The sequence below is a fragment of the Ruditapes philippinarum genome, unplaced genomic scaffold, assembly GCF_026571515.1.
Source record: "Ruditapes philippinarum isolate M1 unplaced genomic scaffold, ASM2657151v2 ctg895_1_1_1_1, whole genome shotgun sequence".
In the NCBI taxonomy this organism is placed as follows: Eukaryota; Metazoa; Mollusca; class Bivalvia; order Venerida; family Veneridae; genus Ruditapes; species Ruditapes philippinarum.
Genome location: NW_026856197.1, coordinates 113,295 through 138,231, shown reverse-complemented (window position 1 = coordinate 138,231; position 24,937 = coordinate 113,295). Strand labels below are relative to the sequence as shown.

The window sequence follows — 24,937 nt, the reverse complement described above, 5'->3', positions numbered from 1 at the left end:
CTTTTTAATTTTGTTCTCAATCGTGACACACATTTTTTGGCTGCTACCGTATATACATAATTATAATGAACACGGATATGTTATTTAGAAAAAAGCCTTCTCAACAAAATAAATTTGTTAAAACCATTTTAAAATACCAAACTACCTTTTATCATTTTGTTCTCAGTTTTGTTCTGAATTGTGACACAGGATCAGTATTATAGTAAATACCTGCCAATGTACTACTATTCTGCTATATTCCCTGAAACAACAATGACTTAAATCTAGAAATAGAAGAATAAATGGTCTTGAAATTGTATCTGAAGGTTGCTGTCAATATTTAACCAGGCCACTTGTTGTAGGTCAAACTAATACTTTTAGCTTTAAATAATACTTTGCAAAAGCAATGCTATTAAAGTAAAGGTGGTGTTACCCCCATGACTAGTAGCACACTAATTAAATATAGTTTATTTGTGATGTTGAATATATAGAAGATATTTCACTGCTGGATTATTTTCCAATATTGCTAGATACAGGTATGTTTTATTCTGAAGCTATAATATAAAGCCACAATGAATATTTTATTATTCTCACCATATTGAAGTGGGATATTGATTTATATCAAGTTACCTATAAGTTGTGGAAGCTGTACAGACCTTAGGTTTTTAACGGAGATATAGATTTATGTTGTTATACGTGAAATATATAGATTGATGCAAACAGGGACATTGTGCCTGATTAACCTGTATCCTACTGGGGGGAATTGTAACATTCACAAGCATTACAAGTGCAGACCAGGATCTGAGTCAGCACATCTCCCAGCCACAAATACAGTACATTTTAGGTACAATAGAAGTACCTATAAAGCCCCACAATGTAGTATCAATATGGTATCACTTAAGTACCTGCTTCTAGTGTACTTTATTTTATGGAGCAAAATTTAACATTCACTCGAACAGGGGGAAGTACACTTAAAGCTCCGTCTAAAATATTTAAATTATGCTTCAAAGATACTTCTTTTAAGAAAGCGTATATAAAGCATCACTCAGGAAGAACCTACAAGCTCAGCATGGTAGGCTCAGGGAAGTACATTTTAAGTATCAATTTAGGAAGTACCTTTAAAGCTTTACCAGAAGTACAATAGAAGCATCACTTGGAGCCCTTTTAAACATCAGCTTGAAATTAATAATGAAGTACATTTGAAGCACAACATAAAGAAGTACATTTAAAGCATGATCATTTATTGAAGTATATTTAAAGCATCAAACACTATATATCTTAAGAAGTACAATTTAAGCATCAAGTTGAAATTCATTTAAAGCGTCACTGAAGAAGCACATTAAAAGCATCATTGAAGAAGTACATTTAAAGCATCATAAATTACATATATAAAGTTTTAAATGGTTAAAAGGGTATAAATCTATATCTTATGAAATATTTTAATAAACTCTATCAACGGGTAAAATAATATTGGTTCCATTTTTAAATGATTGATTGTACTGTTAAATAACCCATAATTTACTGAAACAGAAGGGTCCCCTTGCCCTCAGAATTTAAATGTTATGAAAAATAATGACCTGCACAGGCATGTAATTTACTTGTACATAATGTAAAGAAAAATGCAGATTTAAAATTTCCCCTTTAATAACACTCAGTGAAAAAGATTTAAATTAGGACATATCGTCACCTTGGCGCAAAAAGTACTGTAACTGACATTTTTGAAATTTTACAGGAGACACAAAAAACTGATTTGTTCATTTTGAGTAAACCCTTTTAATTCCAGACAATAATGTTAAAATATCATTAATAAGTATTATTAAATTGGTTTTAAACATTACAATTATTCATTTATGGATAAAAAGTAATTAGACATTCTTCTACACTTACATGACTTTTTGCACTGAGATTTTAAACGCAAAAAGTGATGTAAGTGCACTTACCATAGTTTTTGCACTAACTTTAATTTTAAGTATTGAAGTTACTGCATTGCATAGACATTGAAAGATGTTTATTACAAACGAATTAATTGTAAGGTTTGTTTAAAATAGGTCATTGTGGATTATGAACAACATTTAATACATTAAACATATGAAAGGAAGTTTAAAAACTGAATATTTCAACATTAATTTTAAACAGTAACAGTAAATCCAAAGCAGTGTTGTTTTTTTTTAATTTCAAAGTAAATGTAAGCATTAATCACAACAAAATTACATGAAAACTGCAGACTCACTTGATTAAGTCTGTACAATTGAGCAATAATGAAAAGTGCAACATCCCTCACGCCCCCTAGCACCGACTTAAGCTTAGTCAATTTTCAACACTTAAAAGTGCTGGAATCAATGATTACAGAGGACCAGAAAAAACATAACAACACTGAAGTGAATTACGTGACAACTTATAAATCATGTTTTTTTACTGTTGCCATTTTCTAATGGTACAGTTTATTTATGTATTTGTTATAAAAATGGGGGCATTTGGAGATGTATATATCATAATATCTATGTCTCAATAATATTCAACCATCACAGGGACATAGACTTTGAGATTTTGGATAAAAACCACTATGAATCCTGAACTTTTCTGAACATTTTGGTTGGATGTAAATCGAGATTTTGGATGAACCTGCTAAGAATCCTAAACTTTTCTTGTCCAACATATCCCAGTGAGATCCTTTATATATTATATCCCATGAACAGACTTAGATTTTTATAAATAATTTTGTTTTCATTGCTTCTTCTTTTCAAAATTTTGATATATTGAATTCAAATTGTCTTATTTCCTGCCACCAAACTTTAAACATTATAAGCCATATCACTATCATGGTTTAATAGCTTTGATTTTATATAAAAATTCCGATTATTTTCTGTGACATAATGTGGTTTGGGTCTTTGAAAATTGTGATTTTCTGTTAATTAAAGTGTTTAACATGCACAACATAGAGAATGAACTGAGTCATTCTAATTTTTGATAATAGACCCCATTCTATATGTATGAATGTATGGGAGTTGTAGATGTACCACATTAGACTTAACATACTAGCAATTATGGTTTTGACCAATATATTATTGAAACAGATTACATGCCTTTGTCTGCCATGTTTTTTATAGAAATTTAAAATAGAAAAGATACACCAATGTTAGCAACTGTTTCTTTCCAGGGCTATAAACAGTGAAATTGCAGTGACATTTTTATAATACAGTTGTCCTTATATAATGCAATAAGAATGTAAATCTTTTAAGCAACTTTTATCTTTATTTTTATTATAATAAATAATTGAGTAAACAATTGAAAAAAAAATTACTTAGATCTTGCATCAATAGAAATGATATTGATGTGTATCGTTGATAATTTTTTGTTGATCAGTACACAGTTTAGAAAATCGATAATTTTGATTTAATAATTGAATGTCTAGAAATTATGAAAATTCAACCAAAAATAATTATGCAGAAGCATATTTCATGGCAGTGATGACAAAAAATTGTTAGCAAAAATCATGCAATGGGCATTTGTTTGAAACAGGACACATTTATGAAAAGACCATGTTTTTTACTGAAAGCATTTAAAATAATTATGGAAAAGAATTAAGAGACAAAGTAGTACGTAATTATTAATATATCCTGTGTAACATCAAAATTTTTTCATCTTATTTCATCTTTTTCCACCGAATCAATGACAGCTCTTATATTACTTGAATCATTTAAAAATATAAACAAAAAATTTGAATACTGGGAATATATTACTAGCTATATATTGTTTGTCGTTAAATCAAAATAAAACATTTTCTTTAAAATGTTAGTTTCCTAAAGTAGATTTATATATAAAATTTGTATTTTAGAAATAATTTTGCTATTTAATAATGCAGTAGTGAAATGTTTTAATGCAGTTACAATACTTTTTGCATCAAATTATTTTCAACTTATCTGTAAAAACATTGGCGCAAAAACTCATGTAAGTGTACTTACTGTAGTTTTTGCACCAACAAATTCTGAAGCTGCACTTACATTTTTTATTTTTATGCCAAAAAAGTCATTTTTTATCAAAAGTCAGCTTCTAAACTTCAGGGACTGGTGAAAGTTTGTATTTCTAACCAAATAATGACAAAAAGTGATTTTCTCAAAAAATGTCAGTTACATTACTTTTTGCTCCAAGGTGACGATATGTAAAATTTATGAAGAGAAACAAAAACTAAACTTATACTTAGTGTTAATTTAAGGTAAATTTGAAAAGGCTGTTGTAACAAAATAGTCTAAATAGCTTACCATTATTCCATTGAACAATAGTAAATTTCCATTTCCATCTGATTGAAGAACTCATTTAATGTCCCATTATAATTTCATTAAAGTTCACATTATAAAGTTGTTTCATCTAAATGACACTTTAGGCACATGTTTAACTTTAGTCCTAAGCATCTTTATAAATTATAAGCACTGAGGTCCAAACAAACTTCCTGAGAAATATTTGAATTTTCTGAGAGCCAGATTTGTTCAGGATATTAGATTACATGTTGGAAACCTCACTTATCTAACACTTTCTTTTATATAAGATAGGCCAGTTTAACACAGGCTATTATGAAAACAGCAAGGAGAAACTCTTGACCCTAGAAATATGCTTTATATTTTCATATAAGTGTTTAAAGCATCATTGAAGCCCCATTACTGTTCTTATCTATTTATTAATGTTTACAAAGTATCAACAAAGTCCCTGGCACTTCCAGCAGAAGTTCCCTGGGCTTCTACTGAAGCAGGTATGTGTTAGGAAGAGTATAATTGAAGTCCCAGGGGCTTCATTTGAAGTATGGTTGTTAAGTATCATTGAAGTCTGTAGGACTTCAGGTGAAGCAGGTCTTATTATCTGTAAGTATATCTGAAGTACATTTCAGGTATACTTAAAGCTGGGGGACTGACCTGAAGCATGTGCTTCATTTGTGGCTGGGAGCTGTGCCGTGTCACTGCATGACCATGGTCGCTGTATAATTTGTTGGTTTTTCAGCCAGTGACTATATTTTAAAGTTTCCATAAAAAATATCTAGAGATAGAAAGATGGACAAGTTCATTTAAGATATTTCGTTCATTTAAGAGATTTCGTGAGACTTAAGAGTTTAATGCCCAGTGGTCAGCACCTGAAATATGTATTCCTCCAACAGCCAGTTTTAAAATTAAGCTGATTTCAATGATAATATGACCTTTAATGCCAACATAGACAAAAAAAAAACAAAAAAATATTTATATTCTATGTATAAAAGTATAGTATACCATACTGTATAAAAGTATAGTCATCAAACTTAAAACAGGATATGAGTGAAGTGCCTACGCCCATCTTTACTTGCTGAACCAGTTTTCCTATTTAAAGTACAGAAAAATCTTGAGTCACTGACACATTGATCAAGTAGTGAAATACAAACATAACTTCCCACAGTAATGAAAATATGTTAAGCCAGTGACACAATTTTCCAATACAAACAATACTGTATAATAGCAAAGATTGGTTACTGAAGCATAGCATTGTGCCACACCTGGTTGCAGGTCAAACACAGGTGTCACTCTCCTGTTTATTTTTAGCTCATTATTTTCCATCTTTGCTTTACAAATGTATGTACAAAATTATATGATATTTTGCTGTGGTTTTTGTTAAAAAGAAATAATGTAAAGTTACATAGCTGTTGGAAAAAATCATTTTGCTTGTGGTTATTTTATACTGTTGGATTTTATTCATAGTAAAGAAAGGTAATATTTTAATATGTTATAATTATATTTGTTATAATATATGAATATAAATTATGTATATACTTTATTATATATACATGTACGTGTTTATTTGTAGGAAATACGTACATCCTTTCTCTCTGTCTCATACTAAGTTGTCAAATTAAGTGTGTGTGAACCATTTACCATAAAATTAAATGTATGAGAAACAGGTAATGTATTTATTTATGCTAAGTTCTTTATCAGTGTTTATATAGAAGTTTATATTACTTAGGCTGTCTAACTTTAAACTTATCAAATATTAATGTATTTGTTTTGTGCCTTTTAATATGGTAATGTTTCAGGGATTAACACGACTTTATGCTTAATATAATGTAACATTATTTTTAGAGTTATTATAGGTCTTTATTAGTCCTAATTATAAGACCTATACGTAATCTATTTCATATTTATCATTCATTAATCTGATATTTTACATTTTTCATTTTCCATGTTAGGCTTGACCAACATAAAACTATAACAAGCCTGTAACGTCTAATCTATTGGACTAAGGTCTTTATATACTTTGTACATTTGAATTTAAATCAAATTGATTTTAACATTATTAACACTTCAATATATATTAGTTTTAAAAAGTGCATTAAATGAGTTGTTTAATTAATGAATTTTTATATTATTACATTTAGCAATATCAGTTTAGCTTTTAATGTTTAAAGAGGGTCATATTTATATATATTATACTTATATCTAAGGTTTGACAATGTATAACATGTCAATTATCCCACGCCAATTATAATTAGCATTTAAAAGCTTTAGTAGCTTATGATTTTGTAAATTTATAAGTGAAATGCAATGACTTTTTGATCTCTTTTGTTTGTCACTTACTTTGTTTGCTTACTTTTTGTATTTCACATTAAAATTATTTTATCACCTACCATTATACATGTCAATAATATTGTATGTGTAATTCTCACAACTTAAATACATTGTAATATTATAACACAGAATAAAGCTATAATACTTGCAATGTGTGGATCAATGCATTGATCCCTTATCAGATTAGTGGATACAATGAGAATTTCTACATATTTGTCAACAAAAGAGCAGTGTCAAAATTGCCAATGTTTATGGTCAAATCTATTGTTATTCAAATAAAAGGGCATGGGAGGGATCTATCAATATGGCCATTAGTGTAATATTTTTAAGCATATTACAGCATTCCTTTAAATGCATTATGCAAATTCATTTAATTCTTTTTCAAAATGGTAGATATATGGGTTTGCTGTATTTTTTGAAAATATATATATTTCCTTTAATGTGTAATCTGCTGTAAATGTGGGGATTATCCATTGCCACCAGGGTAAATCCAGGCCTTAGCCTGCACTTTCCTTCAGTCTCACTACAGGCTCTATAAATTTTGTCAGTATATTTAAACAAGGTTTTTGCAGTTCGATCATGAAATCCCTTTAACTTTGAATTAACTGTTACAAATGAAAGGCAAGTTTAAATGTCACAAAGAATTGATAGGGTAAATCCATAGATGATTCTGTGTTTCAGGTTTTTCTTGAGATTTTTCGAGTTGGCGATGCGGCACTTTACGCTTTTACGTTTTTAGAAATCATTCACCTATTGTTATACTCTCTAAGGATGCCTTTACACTTTTACCTTATCACTTGTCAATACCAATTCAGTTTTAAAAGTCACCAAGTTGGAGATCCATAGATTTATTTAGTCTGACAGTGATATTTCACCTTATATTGATTATTTATTAATTTTATTGATATTTTTTCCCAAAATCAATGGGCTCATATCTTAACGGCTTTTCCCAATAAAGGGTCTCTATCTCTCCTTACTCACTTCTGATTCCTACAAAATGTTAACATTTTAAAATTGGAATCCCTTAAATTTGCAAATTCATATTGTAATAGCAAGTCCATATATATTTAGAAGGATGAAATGGAATCTACCACTTAAGTACATGCCTATATTGTTCTTAGACAAAATTAATTAAGGTATGATGCAGAAAATCACAATATAAGGTGCAGCAATAAGTCAATCTGTTGTGTAATGCCGGCTCGCCACGGCGAGCCGGTATTACGGTAGGATTTTACTGAGAAACAACCTAAAACTCCGAAGCCATCCAAAAATTTAATCGACGCTTGGCTTCCAGCTTTCTACAAAATTTATCTATCAGGACTAGGATCCAAAATTATTTAGCCAATCAAATTTAATCTTACATAGCGTCAAAAAACCTTCAATTTTCACGCCATTTTTAAAAATCAGCAAGTATTGTTTTGAGCGCAAAGATATAATGATGATTAAAATGTTTGTCTTTATGAATTCTTTTCAATAAATCATATTTACACTGACTTCTGATTTAGCGATTTCACCTGTTTTCTCTGTAGTAAGTTTTCGTTTGGTTAATTAACATAAGTGTACATCTGGTTCTGTGCATTTTTTATTTTTCCTTTTTTCCGGTCATTTTATCCTTTCCGGTATTTAGTGTATGTATTTACTGGCCGGGATCCGGGACGCCCGGGATCCGGGATCGTATAAGATATGGAGGAAAAACCTAATGAACTATATTTGTGTTTATTGTTGTCGTAATGAAAGGCCATTAAACGTTATTTTTTTATTGTATATAATGAACGTTAAATTAATTTAACTTAGAATATAGATATATTTAGAGCTATTTATTAACAAACTTAAAATGCGGAAATCACAATACTTATAATTATATGCCTAATTAATTGGAAAAATCAAAGACTATTTTCTTGAATTGGTCAAATCCCGGGATCCCTATATGTTTTAAAACGATCCCAGCTTTTCTGAAAACTATATACTTGAACTGGCCAATCCGTGAGATCTATTTACATTTTAATACGATCCGGCTTTTCTGAAAACTATATTCTTGAACTGGTCAATTCCCGGGATCCCTATATGTTTTAATAGGATCCCGGCTTAACTGAAAAACATCTTCTTAGACTGGTCAATTTCCGGGATCCCTATATTTTTTAATAGGATCCCGGCTTTTTCTGGCTGAATTGATTGACAACTTGTGTTTACTTTAGGACTTGTGCCTCTCATTCCAATACTAAATAACATACATGTATTACAACTTAATTTTGTATAAAGAGACATCTTTATGAAATCTACCTATCTAACATTTTGTGGTCAAGGTCAACAGGCCATATAGTAAATGTGCATAGACATAGGTTCTTCATTCTATCTGTTTACATGCACCTTCATATATACTCATACTCATCTTGGTTAAACTGAGAGAACTTTATATGTCACTTTCAGTCAATGAGTTTAAGATTTTGAATTTACTGGCCCGAATTCCAGTTTTGAATTTATTCTACTAAAGAATTAACAAAATTTTCTTAAATTTACACTGGCCTGAACTTATATACACTGGCCATCGGGCACCGGGCCAGTGTTGATTTCAATTTAATTTTGATGTTCGCTGAAGTCTCTTCAGCTAACAGAACTGTCATTTTTACATTTAAACACACCCCTTGAAAAAAATTACGAAGCGAGTCGCTACTAGCTTTTTTAAAAGCTAACCTTGTCTTTAAACTTACATTGTGTTAAAAGATAGGCCTACTTGCGGTTGAAATTTTATCAATTTTATAACCTGAAGATATATTCACCAAATAATTTCAATATGACAAATATATAGAGACAGCTATGAAAACAAATACTTATTTATTTTACCATTTTAATGGTAACCATGCATCTATAATAGGTTAGCTAGTACAAATATGTGAAGTAAACATTTAAATAAGGAAAGATTTACTGAAATGATACAGGTACAAATTATTTGAAGATAATAATGTTAAAGCCCTTAGGTTAGCAATATAATAGTGGTATAAATACTGTACTTCGCTAGTGTGTTCATCTGTGCAATTACTCAAATTTCTTATTGATGTTTATAAACTAAGTAGATCAACATCTCTGATAATCATACACTCAATTATTGTATGCTTTTCCCCCTGATGTGTCATGCACATGATAGTAGTACAGTTTGTATGCTATATATTTCTTACATGTTAAAGGCATTAAGCAAAATTACTGATACAGTACAGTTGTAGGATTTACCGGTAGTTCTTAATATGGAAAAGACATTAAGCAAAATTACTGATACAGTACAGTTGTACAGTAGGATGTATTATCACAATAATGTAGCAGCATGTTAAAAGACATTACACAAAATTACTGATACTCCATACTGTTGAACAAATCATATTACTGATATGTAAAAGACATAATGAAAAATTCATGATACTGTACAATTGTACAATATATTAGTTAAAGACAGTATACAGAAAAGTGTCATTGTTTACCCACATGCAGTATAATACTTTAATATTACAATAATTTACTGAGGTAGAATCACACATTGTGTACTGTTGTATGCTGTAACACATATGTGGCACAAATTTATGAGATTTTGATTGAAACATCCCATTTAAACCTATGTTAATTTTATTCAAACCCTTTTATGGTCTTATTTTAGATCTTGTATAAAGTCAAAATGCAATGATTAATTAATGAAATTTTCATATACTTATAAATTGTTAAAGCAGTATAAATAAATTAGGTAGGTTTATTGTCAATTTTATTTCCTTATAATTAAAACATTAAGTATTCAGCAGGATTTATTATTTTACATTTTTGGAGTGGCATTTAATGAACTAAATTTTTCATTGTAAATCATGATATTTCTCTGTCAAAATGGTCAATATTATTTATTCATTGTTCAATACTTTTTTTTAATTAAGGAAAAAAATGCCCTAATGTTTATAAAGCCTGTGTAATTTTTTTTAAACTTATTTTAACATGAAAATATGCAAAAACATGGCGGGGTGCGAAAGATATAAAAATAGGAAAAATTTCCCTTTTTTTACAAAAAATTTTTTCGCCAAGTTATTTTAATATTGTATGGGTTTGTGAATAAAAAATTAAAAAGGGGCCTTCGAACGGCCCCTGCTGTTTCACTTTAATTTTAATTAAATTTAAAATGTTTACTGACTTGAACACTTTAATGAATTTGTCAAAATGTTATAAATTAAAGGATTTACCAGACTGATAGTTTAATTAAGTCGATTTACCAAAGTAGATGTGCTAAAATTGAACATTTGAAATACTGCAACCCTCATGAACAAAAATTTATTTCAAACAATGACTGTACCATATATAACCATACTGATGAAATGATAGAGTTACTGTGTTATGTACATTTAAAGTATCATATTTGTATCCAAGGCAGATATCTAGTTTGCGTAAGTTACAAAAATTACCAGGTCCTTGCCTCTTAACATCTGATGTTTTTGAAAGGTTTTTGAAATGTCTGTTTGATTTTCCCAATTAACAATGTTTTACATAATTGACCATGATGCTATCATGAAAAAGATAAAAAAATGTCACAGAAAATATATCCAAGTATGGTAAGCTATCAAACGATGTCAGACTGTTTTCTCATTTGTTATAAATTCCTAGAGATATTGAGAGCGTAAGAGAAGAAATGGGGTTAATGATGATTGGCATTTTAAATTTTAACCTGCTGAATTTTCAAAAATGGACTTGCTCAGCCCTTAAATTTTTGGGGATTAGTCCCATTATCCATTATTGGGGATCGTCAAGAATTAAAATTAAGGATACCTGAGCAGTATATATTAGTGGCAGAGGCTTATCACTTACAAGTTTCCCTTTGACGTTTTTTTGACATGAAAGGGAAATGTAAAATATTTTTCCCCTGAGATAGGTGTATGATATTTTGATGTAGGTATTGGGACCCAGTAACTTACACCCCGGGTTTTCCAAACTTCCCCTCACCCCAATTTCCGAAAAATCTTTTCATAAAAATTAAATTTAAAATGACCCAAAATTTCCCTATTTTGATTTTAATTGCCCAACGAGATTTAAAAATTAAGCTGGCCAAAGGGGATGACTTTTTGTGGTTTTAGCTCGGGGCCGTTTACATAAAAACTGAAGGCCACAAACTTAAAATCACGTATTTGGGCCCCAGTAATTAAAATTGAAAGATAATTTTTCCCCCTGCATTTTAGGTCTTATGTGCAAAAAAACCCTTTTTTTTAAAACGAAATTAGATTTCTTTGCAAAAAAATTATTATGATGTAGAGGGAAAACTGTTTTTCATAAATTTTTCTTTTTTTTAAAAAAGGATTTTCCCCGAAAATTTGCTTTTAGTTTTGGGGTCAGGGGTAGGTCAGATTTTTTTTAAGGGTTTAAAGGGTTTGGGGTGGGATTAACCAAAAAAATTAAATTTTTTTTTAAAAAATGTTTAAAAAGAAGGAAACTTTTGGCTTAAGATCTAAAAATTTTTAAATGCTGTAAAAATCTTAAACATCCTATAAAAATTTTTTAAATATCTTTATATTTTTTAGGGGAATTTTTAACTCTGAAAATTGTCTAAAAATTTTATCTTTTGGGGGGAAAAATTTACTAAAATTTTTAGCCTGAACTACATGTCCTGAAAAATAGCAAAAATTCCCCGACCATAACATGCGGGGCCAATTGGGGTTTACTTTTTTGGTCTTTTGTAGGTAAAAATTAAATTGCTAAAGGAAGATTCCCCAAGTTTGGGGTAAAAAAGACAAATTTGTCCCCTTTGGGTTTAAACAGGAAAAAGGAAAATCCATTTGGTAAAAAAAGGGCTAAGTTTCACCTTTTTTTTTCCAGTGTTAAAAGGTTTATTGGGGAAAAACTTGCTAAAAAATCTCCCCTTTGGGTTTTCCAGTTTTTTGATTAAAAAGGCCAAAAAAAATTCCCCTTTGGGTTTTCCCAAGGAGTTTAAATTTTCTTCAAAATGATATATTTAAATTTGGGGCAAAAATATTTTTTCATTATTTTTTAAAAAATTTTGTTTCAAAAAAATTTCCCCTTTTTTAAAAATAATTTCCTGGGTTTTTAAATGAATTGTCTTTTTGTCTTGATTTGATTTTAAAATTTTTAAAAGTTTTAAAAAGACTGAAAGTATTAATTTATGTTGTTTAAAAAATTGGGTTAATAAAAAAATTTTGTTTTTGGGGTTTGGGGTAAATTTTCTGACCCTTTAAACCCTGGAGGGGTTTTTTATTTTATTTGGGAAAAAGGTCTTTCTTTGGCAAAAAACAATTTTTTAAATTTGAGTTTTCTCAATTAAAAAAAATGATTTTAAAGCAACTTAAAGAGGGCATTTGTTGGCTTCCCAAATTAAAAACCATTAAAAATTCTTTTTCCATGAAGGGAAAATTTTTTGGGGGTGGAAATTAAAAATTGAAAATTTGGAATACACAAAAATTTAAAAATTATTTTCTTCATTTTACCCCCCAGGGTGTTCAAAAAAAAAAAAATTTCAGTGTGTGTGTTTTTTGATTTAAATTTTTAAAATTCCCCCCGATTGCCCAAAAGGGGCGGTCCTAAAAGGAGTTTATATTTATTTTTTGGAGGATAGGCAAGGTACTCAAAAAATCCCCAAAATTTTCCAAAAGTTTTCCTTTTTTTTCATTTAAGTGTTTAAGCACTCCACGGCCCCTCATTTAAAGTCTCATTAAAAACCTGTTAAGTTTTTTAAATTTGGGCCCGCCCGGGAGGGAAACCCAAAACTTTAAATGTCAAGATTACAAGTATCTAGGGCTAGAAAAGGGCTAGAAAATTCTACTGTAAAGAGTTAGCAGCTCAATTTTTATGCTTTTGTGCATATAAATTTTCTGTTGTCCATCAGTCATGCTGCCTATCCGTAAGGCTGACAAATAGTATGTGGGGGGCATCTGTGTCTTCTAGTTTTAAATGATATTGAACAGTACAATTAACCAAGACAGGTGCTTTTATTCATTTCTTGATTATAGTTGTTATCAAACATTCCAGTAAACTGATATCTGTATGTCTTTTATGTGTAATGGACATTAAAAAAATTACATCCTGGTACATTGTCTAAATATTTTGTAAAGTATATATAGATCTCTTTTTTTACCTTGATAAATAAGGTGTTTTTTTTTCTGTGATAATATTTAAATTTTAAAGGCTATGTGTACTGCGACAATAAAAAAATTATATCCTGGTACATTGTCTAAATGTTTTGTAAAGTATATTTTAAGATCTCTTGTTTTACCTTGCTAAATAAGGTGTGTTTTTTTCTGTGATAATATTTAAATTTTAAAGGCTAAAATATATGAAAAAATATGTAAATTACCTCCATTTGGATATTGTCTTATTGTTTATAAAGGAGTACAACTGCATTAATCAAGCAGGAGGAATTTTGAACCAGTTTTATATAAAAGTATCATAAATAGGTAAAATGTGAATTCAATGAAATTTTTTCTTTACCGTTACCTTATTTAACCTGTTGAATTTCTTAAATGGACAGGTTTCTGTTTTGGAACTGTCCAGTATTAATTTTTGTGTCGCCTCTACGGAGTAGTGGCGACATATAGGGATCACTTCTCCGTCGTCTGTCTGTCCGTCTGTCCGTCTGTCTGTCTGTCTGTCTGTCCGGACGTCTGTCCGTCCGTCCGTCACAAAACTTGTCCGGACTACTCCTCATAAACTACTAGTGCAATTTCATCCAAACTTTACAGGAATGATCAGTACCAAGTCTAGTTGTGCATATTGTCAGGATTTTCCGGTTCAATGATTTTTGTCAGAGTTATGGCCCTTTAATAATTTTTAATTTTAAAGTTTGTCCGGACTACTTCTCTTATACCACTAATGCAATTTCAATGAAACTTTACAGGATTGATCTGTAGCTCAAGTCCTTGCGCATATTGCACGGGTTTTCCGCTTGAATGATTTTTGGCCGAGTTATGGCCCTTTGATAAAAAGGTTTCTTTTTTTGTGTGTTGCCAGATACACAAAAGCTTGTCCGGACTACTCCTCATAAACTACTGGTGCAATTTCATCCAAACTTTACAGGAATGATCAGTACCAAGTCTAGTTGTGCATATTGTCAGCATTTTCCGGTTCAATGATTTTTTGTTTGAGTTATGGCCCTTTAATAATTTTTTATTTTTAAAGTTTGTCCAGACTACTTCTCTTATACCACTTATGCAATTTCAATGAAACTTTACAGGATTGATCTGTAGCTCAAGTCCTTGCGCATAATGCACGGGTTTTCCGGTTGAATGATTTTTGGCCGAGTTATGGCCCTTTGATAAAAAGGTGTTTTTTTCTGTGTGTTGTTGCCAGATACGCAAAAGCTTGTCCGGACTACTCCTCATAAGCTACTGGTGCAATTTTATCCAATGATTTACATGATTGATCAGTACTTAGTCTAGTTGTGCACTGTCCGTCTGTCTGTCCGTCTGTCACAAAATTTGTCCCAACATGAAATTGGCGATTATGAGGCGACACATGTGATTACTGATCGCTCTTGTAAAGAATGATAAATGAAATTCTGTCAGCCAACAATTAACTGTACAGAGCCTAGAGCCATCTGACATCAACGATTGTACAATTTTAGAAATTTTATTGCACGATTTTGATCTACGTACAGTTTTGGAAATCTTAATGCACGATTTTGATTTATGCATTGTACAATTTTTTGACATCTTATTGCACGATTTTGATTTACGCATTGTACAATTTTTGACATCTTATTGCATGATTTTGATTTACGCATTTACAATTTTGGAATCTTATTGCACGATTTTGATTTATGCATTGTACAATTTTTGACATCTTAATTGCACGATTTTGATTTATGCATTGTACAATATTTGAACATCTTATTGCACGATTTTGATTTATGCATTGTAACAATTTTTGAAATCTTATTGCACGATTTTGATTTACGCATTGTACAATTTTTGAAATCTTATTGCACGATTTTGATTTATGCATTGTACAATTTTTGAAATCTTATTGCACGATTTTGATTTACGCATTGTACAATTTTTGAAATCTTATTGCACGATTTTGATCTATATATGCATTGTACAATTTTTGAAAATTTATTACACGATTTTGATCTACGCATCGTACAGTTTTGGAAATCTTATTGCATGATATTGATCTACCTTTGTACAATTTATATCATTTTATTGAACAATTTTGATTTACGCATCATACAATTTTGGAAATCTTATTGCACTATGTTGATCTACGATTGTATTGTACTTGATTGTATGATAAAAACGGATGTTCAACCATTCAATATGATGTGCCCTATATGGATGTACAGACTGGCAAATTCTTGAGGATTTAGTTAATTACAAAAGAATTTTTTCTACTATATAAACAAATTTGTTTCATGCTACCTAATATTATATCTAAGTGAAACTGACCTAGGACTGGAAGAGATATTTTTATTTAAAAGATCTTTAAAATATAGTAGCTGATGAACTATGTTTGAAATATAAAAATGAGTTAAAATGATTATAAATTTTAGAAAATTTACCAGGAATTAATGAGGAATCAAATTAATATTAAGAGCTCATTAAATGTGATGCTAGCTCCATAATAATTGTTATTAATTATTATTCACAACATAATGAATACATGTGATGAGAAATAATGACTACAATTCTTTTTTCTTTTCAGACTGAAAATGTCAATTTACATCTGTATATTAGTGCTGGTTCCCTCAGTTTTGACTTATTCTGCTGGGCCTCCATCAAATGCTTGCGACAGCATGACCCCTGGACACGGAGGATCAAGCCAGTCTTCAGCACCCCCATACCAAATTGTATTTCCTCAAGGGAAGACAACCTACTCTGAGGGTGAAAATATTCAAGGTATTAAATTTAAATCAGTTATCTCCCTGAAAATTGAAAAAAAATATATCTCCATGAGTATTTATCCTGAATTTGAACGGGCTTGCATGCCCTGCTTCAATTTTGGGACTGTCAGCTGTTTTCTTTGGATTCCTAGTCGGTTACAGATTGTTTATCATTTATTGATTAACGTGTCGTTGCCCTGTCCTTTTTGTGTTTGGGGTCCGCCTGGGCTCCTTGCCGTTGGTTCTTGTTGCTGGGTCATATGGGGGTTGCGTTCATTGAACGCCGCCTTTCCTTGTTGATCTTGTTTTTCATATTTTATAAATTTTGGGGATAATAAAATCAACAGGAAAAAATTAAAGTAGGTGGATTTTTTTATTTGATCATTTAAAACCATGAAACAACAAACAGACAGTCATGGTTGTATAGATTTGAAATTACATATTTTATGTATTACATCAATTCTGCAACCATGATAATACATTATGTAATGATCTGATCTTCTCCCAGCACCCTCAGTACTTTGATTATAAAAATCTAACACTGGTTGCTGGCATACCTGAATGGCAGACTCAATAGTAACTTTATACCATCTATGCAGCGCTACCTTAAGCATGTTTGATTATAGGAGTAAACTTGTGACAGTGGTCTTTATAATATAACTGCATAAATTAATATACTAGCTGGCTGGACTGTACATATTCTTTTATCACAATTAGCATTCATCATTTCGTTAACAGTTACCTCAGCCAGATAATGCCAATTATCTTGTCAATTTTTCAATTTGGACACAATTATTCATCATTTTAGCCTTAATTTGAAAAAATTAATATGTATTGACTGAATAGAGAAGAATGTAGACAATGTACAGGCAGCACAGTGGCATGGATGCCAGTGCAGAGTGAAATAAATACCTGTAACATACGTCACCGATGATAAACTTCTCAGATAAACGTTATTCATTGAAAAATCATTTATGATTATAATAATAATGTAAAAAAAATATTAAAATACAATTTATATAGTCTCACAATTGATACCACTGTGATTAGGATTTGAAAAACATAAAAAATACTCATCTTCACCACTTTATGACAGTTATAATGTTGGTGTATTTTTCATACAATACTTTTCCCTCAGTCAATTTAATATAGCATATTTTTATTAGCCTGAATATTTGAAGAATAGCTATTGTACTCACCCAGGTGTCTATGCCTCACTGTGGTTCATATTGGTATCTCAAAACTAGACTGAACTGGGCTTTCAAGTTGAAACTTCTCACAGTTATCTAAGAGGACAATGTCTAAGTATAGGTTAGTGTTTAATAATATGTATTAACAAAAATAATTGGTCAAGCGAGAAAATGTGAGAAAAATACATTAGAGATTATAAATTGATACAAATTCGGTTAAAATCCATGATTTGCTCATTTGAAAAACAGTTCACTTTTTCATTTTTCTGATTGTCAATTTAGGTTTACAGGTCCATGTACAATGAGTTTTCCAGCCAAAAAATGTAAACATTGTATTCTTTGAATATCAAGGATTGTTAATGCAGTTCATTCCTATCAACTGAATTTGGAAAATATAGAGTTTAAAACAGTCAGCAATTTATAACAGACATTTTTCTTAGAGTTAAAAGGATATAAAAAAGTTACTATGTAATCATTGTCTCTGCGTGCCCCACATGTATTATCTGTGTAATAACTTTGATTGTATCAAACACCTGACCTTTAAAAAGTAACGTTAGCATTGTTTTGAAAACCTAGATAATTTACAATTCAGAGTGCAAACCATACCTCTAACTCCTCCCTAATATAATGCATTATTGAAATTTGTTAGACTGCGGTTAGACGACAGATTAAGTGAATTTTATTTAGTTAGTACACATTAACCAAAGTTAGACTAAGCAGAAATTTGAAAAATACTGCAATGTGATTGGACAAAAAATAATGTTGATCATTAAGAGGTTCAAGGCCCATAATTCTAAGATGGATTTTGAAAGCATATTGGCCCTTTTTTAACCTACACTTTGTATATTGTCCAGGCTCTTGTATTTCTATCAATCACTCAGGCAATAGTTAACCCATTACTTCATATAACACGCCTTTTAACGCCTTTTTCACCCCCCCCCCCCCTTTTTGTTGTCTCAAATGATGAAAAAACGCCTTATTTAGGCCCCAAACACTTGTTTTTTGTTTGAGAAATGTTATTAAAAAAGTGACCTCTTTTTCGGCGCGGCCCCCCAACCAAAAGATACATCAGGGGGTTGCCAGAAGGGGGATGTGCCCCTTCTGTTTGGGGGTTTGAAGGGGGCAGAGTCCCCTCATCGCCAAGAAAATTTTGAACTTGTGAGAGGCTGTAAATGACCCAGATTGATCATAAGGTAACGTGTAACCAACGCTGAAAAGCATTTGACTCTATCTCAATCCATTGAAAAGTTGCAGCACTTTGAAATCAATTTTGATGGAAAAAATCAACGCAAAATAGTGATTTTTGGCAATTTTGAGATGTCCCCTCGTTGCCATGGTAACAGAAAATTTAAGCCTGAGCATGTTGTTTCAAGGGCAATGGTCCAGTCAACATTTGTGCCAAGTTTGATTAGTGTTGAAGCAGTTTTTATAGTATTATAGCAATTTGAACTTGTAACGGGAGACTTTTCAATGAAAACAGCCATTTTTCACAAAATGCTCATGAAGCAATGGGTTAATTGATAGATCCCAACTCTGACCTTTTATTTGAATAACAATAGATTTAACCACAAACAATGACATGTGCTCTTTTGTTAACAGAATGTTGTGGCAAAATTCTTTGTGTAATCTTATAATTAGAACAGAACAGAACAACAATTTTATTCATGACTTGTACAATAAGTACATCATCACATATACAAATATATACAATATGCATAATTGTCACAGTGAAATAACATATTTACATTTCATATCAATTATCATAATTATGAGGATGAACTACAATTAATTGTAAGTAAATGTAGTTCTAAGAGATAATGCATTTTTAATATACAAAGCTAGATTTTTCAAAAGTAACTTGTTTGTTGAATTTAAAAGATCTAAAAACTTATGAACGCTAGGTCTAACGTAGTAATAAGGTTTAATATATGTTTTTCTAAGCTCAACATAACATGGACAAATGATAATAAAATGATATTCATCTTCTAGATCGTGCATGCTACAATAAACGCAATAACGTTCATTCCTAGGTAACCTATTATTTCCAAACCTGCCAGTATGAATAAGTAATGGATGAGAAGACATTCTGATTTTACTAATAAAAAATCTCAAATTGCTTGGCAAAATGTCTAAGTACAGTTCATATGTAAAATTGTGTTTAATATTTGTATACAAATCTAAAACGTTATTGTTTTCCTTATCAACATGCCAGGTTTGGACAAAAATGTCTATAAGCCTCTGTTTAAACATAGGTATAAATAGATTTACATCAACAGATTCTGGGTTATTCCAGATATAATTAAAACCATTTTCGTTTAACAATTTCTTAACTTTTGTTACCCAGTTTGTTTTACTGTTATTACAATCATTTAGACTTATATTATAAACTTCCTTAAGAATAACGTTATCTGTTTTAATAATTCGAAACCAGAATTTCAGAATTTTAACATGTCTTAATATATATAATGGATAACGTGCTAACTCCCCATATACAGCTGCATTAGACGTTCTTATATTAACATTTAATATCTTTTTACAAAATTTCAAATGTACCCCTTCTATTTCTTTAGATTTGCCGTAGCCCCAAATTTCAGACGCATTTAATATTGAACCTACAAATGAATCAAATAGTTGACAAAGCAATTTGGGTTTCAGTCTATATTTATTACATTTTATTAACAACACATTAAGAGCTTTCAATGCTTTGCCAACGAGTTGTTCTTGATTGAGTGCAAAATTACCTGTATAATTGAAAACAGTTCCTAAATAGTTAAAATCATTTACAACATGTAACTTATGGTCTTTGTAAAAAAATTCCTCGGAAGGCAATAACCCTCCTCTTTTTCTAAAAACCATAACTTTTGTTTTATCAATGTTAACTTCAAGGCCCCATCTATCACAATATTCACATAATAAATTTAAACTTTTACATATTTCATCTGGTGAATTTCCAAGTATAGCCATATCATCTGCAAATAACATTAAAATCAGTAGAATTTCATTAATTTCTAAACCACAGTTGACGTCTTGTTGTAAAAAAAGTCAAAATCGTCTATAAAAAGAGAAAATAAAACCGGGGAAATTACCTCCCCTTGTCTTAAACCTACAGCATATTCAAAGAAATCTGAATAGGTATTACATACCTTTACACATGATTTAACCTTTTGATACATATCCCTAACAATACGCAATAATTTACCCTTCATACCTAGATTATGCAATTTAAACCACAATGCTTTCCGATACACACAATCAAAAGCTTTTTTAAAATCAACAAATACACAATATAAACGTTTGTTATGGTTAACATAATTTTGAACAATAGAAGATAAAACAAATAAAGCATCAATAGTTGACTTTCCTTTCCTAAAACCAAACTGTGCGTCTGACAGTATGCAATTTTCCTCACAATAGTTTGTAATTCTTTTATTGATAATGGACGTGAAAATTTTTGAAAAACAGCTAACTAAAGTTATGCCTCGGTAGTTATTTACATTATTTTGATCCCCCTTTTTATGAAGAGGAATAATAACCCCTTCTGTCCAACTATCTGGAAAATGCCCACTGTCAAGTATACAATTAAAACTATCACATAAATGAGATGATAAAATATCAATTGATTCAATGAAATATTCATTTAAAAGGAAATCGTTACCACAAGCCTTGCCTCTTTCAAGTGATTTTACAGCATTTATAATTTCATTTACAGTTATTGGTTGATCTAACAAAATATCACCGTTATCATTATCATAAAAATCATGCGTATTTGAAAAATACTCAGATTCCTCATCAGTAGTCTGAAAAATGTCGTTTCCTAATTCGGAAAAATATTTGAAAAAATCATCAAGTGATAGATTATGTTTAACATTACTTTTATTTTTGAAAAACTTCCAAAATTCTTTTGGTTTAGAAAATCTTAATTTTTCTATTTCTCTCACATGTTTAAATTTATACATTCTACGTTTTTTCTTAACAATAGTTTTATATCTTTTCTTGTACAAATATAACTGTTTCCTATTTATATCAGAATTAAAACGGTTAAAAGCAGACAACGCATTCTTGTATAAATGTCTCGAGCGATCACACTCGTGGTCAAACCAAGGCTGATCTTATGTAACGCTACTACCGTTAAATGAAACCCTTTTCTTAACATTAATTTCTTTACGAAACAATGGATCAGCTACATCATGCAAAATAGATGTGAACTTCTTTAACATAAGGTCAATCGATTCACTACAATTAGAGTCAACATGATTTGTTAAACTATTAAATTCTGGCAACTTGGAAATGAGCCTCGATCTAAAATTATTTCTTAAATCGTCTGCCCACTTAATTATAGTACACAGAATTTACATTCTCCGGTTGACTTTCTTTTATATCTATATTACAATATAAGTTAAAAGATAAAGGTGAATGATCACTAAATTCATTAAAATCATGAACCTTAAAAGAGCTTATTTTAGAAAAATAACACTGTTTTGTCAGTAAATAATCAATAACAGACGACCCTAGCCTCGAGATTTACGTGTAATTACCGATCATGTGATCATGATATAATCGACTGTTAACTATACGAAGGTCCGAGCTTTTACAAATATCGAGCAGACGCATACCGAACGAATTGCATACATTATCACGTGAGGCCCGAACTAGGGATTCGTCTGGAACATAATCAACAAAATCTATATCATTATTTACAGTATCACATGCAATAAAATCATTTCTAGTGCCAACACGGCTATTCCAGTCACCAATTAAATATATTTCTCCAACAGAATCAAAATCAGATATATCTTGTTGTATAATATCAAACAGATCTATGTCATGAACAGTGTATGCTGGTGATTCATCACACCATGAATATAATGCACAAATATAAACATCTGTATCAAAATTGAAAAAAAGATTTATCTAATTTAAGCCAAAATACCGTATCGTAATGATTCCGCACTATTTCTATACCATTATTCAAATGAGATTTAAAAAAAATATTGCAACACCGCCGCTAGATCTCTTTGCGTTTCGATGCTGAAATTTTCGATAAAAATTAAAGTTTTCAAAACCACTTAAATCGATAATACTATTTACATTTGACCAGGTTTCATACAGAAAAACAATACTATAATTTTTCATAATATTGAGAAAGTCATTATTACTTTTCTTTTCGTTAGACAGTCCATTGACATTCCAGGAAATAATACTGAGTTCATCCCCTGCAAATCCCTATTTCTCTTCCTCCCTGTATGGCCTCCCATCTATAAAAAGAGTGTCATAGGATAGCCATGCCCTGGATCCCTTGCTTCGTGCCTCTTTCATCTTAGGAATAAGATTCCTCCGCTTTTCTGAAACCTCCTTTGGGAACTGTTCATGAATGAAATACCTTGTGTTTTTAAGTGAGCTCCCCGCCTTTCTGACAAATTCCCGCTCCTTGAATAAATTAAACTTTGCAACTATTGGTCTTATTTTGCCTGATCTCCTCTCGCCCATTCTGTGAACTCAGATTCCATGCTGTTTGCTTAAAAACCCTATTACAAGTAGAGAAGCTGATAGCGAACAGCATGGATCCTGATCAGACTGCGCGGATGCGCAGGCTGGTCTGGATCCATGCTGGTCGCAAACCCATTATGTTGGTTTTGTTGTGACGCGGCTCATTTGATAAATTAAAATTGGATTACATTGTTGTTTAAAGGGTATTATAAAGGTTTATCTATTGAAATATTTTTGAGAAATTATGTTGTTTCCATTGCCTTTATGGTCAGTTCTCAAAAAGTTGTAACTAAATAGATTGTCTCTATTATTTAAGTTGCAGATGCTATTTTAAGTAGAGTTTTAACTGTTAAGCAGTAACAAGTCACCAAGTAACTTCAAATGTATCTATCAGCAGGCACTGGTGAATCCCCCACCCTTGGTTTAAACAATACATACTTATTTCTTCTTCCATATTTTCAAACATACCCGGGTGTAAAAAGTCCATGCTTTTCCAGGGATTTCCATGGAAAATAAGAGGCTGGAGTATTGGAACAAAATTTTCCAGCCTTTTCCAGCCTAAAGCTGAGAAAAAATGGGCTGGAAAAACAGGGAACATTTTCCATGCTGCATGGAATATTTTCCATGTTTTCCATGGAAAAGCATGGACTTTATTCCATGCTTTTCCATGTACATGGAGTATTGGAACAAAAGTATGGATTTTTTTCCAGGGTATTCCATGTGACTGCCAACCATAGAGGCTGGACTTTTTACCATGGTAAATAGTCCAGCCTTGATGGAATAACATGGAAAAAAATCCAGCCTAATTCCAGCATCCCTGAATGTTCTTAAAATTCTCTGACGGAATTCAGCACAGGAATATTTGGGGTGGAATTTTTATAAGTTTAACATGATCACATATTTCTTTCACAAAATTTAATACATATCCTTTAGTCCAAATACAGAATAGAACATTCTACATTCACTATAGCACAAACAGTTTTTTTTTTCCTAGCTGCAGGTTTGGTAGCTAGGTTCTGGTTGTCTTATAAATTTTAGCAATTATTTTGCTCTTAATCTGTCAATGAGAAACTGTTTTAATCTTAAATTTGTTTCAAGTGTTTCTGATTATTTAAATTACTATTTCTTTTATTGATGTCCATTTTCAGTCCTCTGCCTGTGTTTCCTAGAACTTCTTGTGGTTGTGCTCACCTTTAAAGATAAAATTCATAATTAATTTAACACAGATGTGGTAATGACTTATGTTTTATTGCATATAAATATTATGCAGTTATATTTCGTATCTTTTAATAACATCAAATCTAATGTTTCAAATGTATTAACTATTAAATATTAACTATGCTTATGCATATTCAAAAATACTAAAGCAATGCAGTATATCTTATTTCAAAGTGCACAAGTGTTTAAGAATTTCTCTGTACATGTATAAGAATTAAGTAAATTTGTGACAATATTTATCACCCAGTATGTATTTTTTCAAGAAAAGACATGGAATAAAAAAGTACACGTATTGAGATTTAAAAATATACCTTTTCAGGATTAATACTGCACATCATTATTAAACACTGTTGGTAATTCTCACAGTCAACACTTATGTCCCAGCCTGCAAGTTATGTAATTGTATAATGTAAAATGTTATTTTAGATTGTTACATTGAAAACACAACACATACATGTAAATATAACAAATGAATATGATGACCCTGTTCAGCTGTACAAAACTACTGATTGTACCATTTAGTCCTATTTAATCAAATTCACTGATTTAATTTGTTTTATTTGTAGGAAATGAAAAAGATCTACTAACAATTGTCATTTTAACAATATACATTATAAAGAAATCATTGAATAATTTATATT

The 24,937-nt window shown here is 30.7% G+C and overlaps 1 protein-coding gene across 1 annotated transcript in view; it reads left to right on the top strand.

Annotated features, from left to right (window-relative positions):
- Positions 1-16,223: 16,223 nt before the first annotated feature.
- The window catches only part of LOC132745748 (putative ferric-chelate reductase 1), a 57,765-nt gene continuing 49,051 nt past the window's right edge, over positions 16,224-24,937 (top strand). The window contains exon 1 of the mRNA XM_060734718.1: positions 16,224-16,417. Within this exon, the coding sequence (XP_060590701.1) occupies positions 16,231-16,417 (187 nt within the window). The 5' untranslated portion in view covers positions 16,224-16,230. The remainder of the gene's footprint in view (positions 16,418-24,937) is intronic.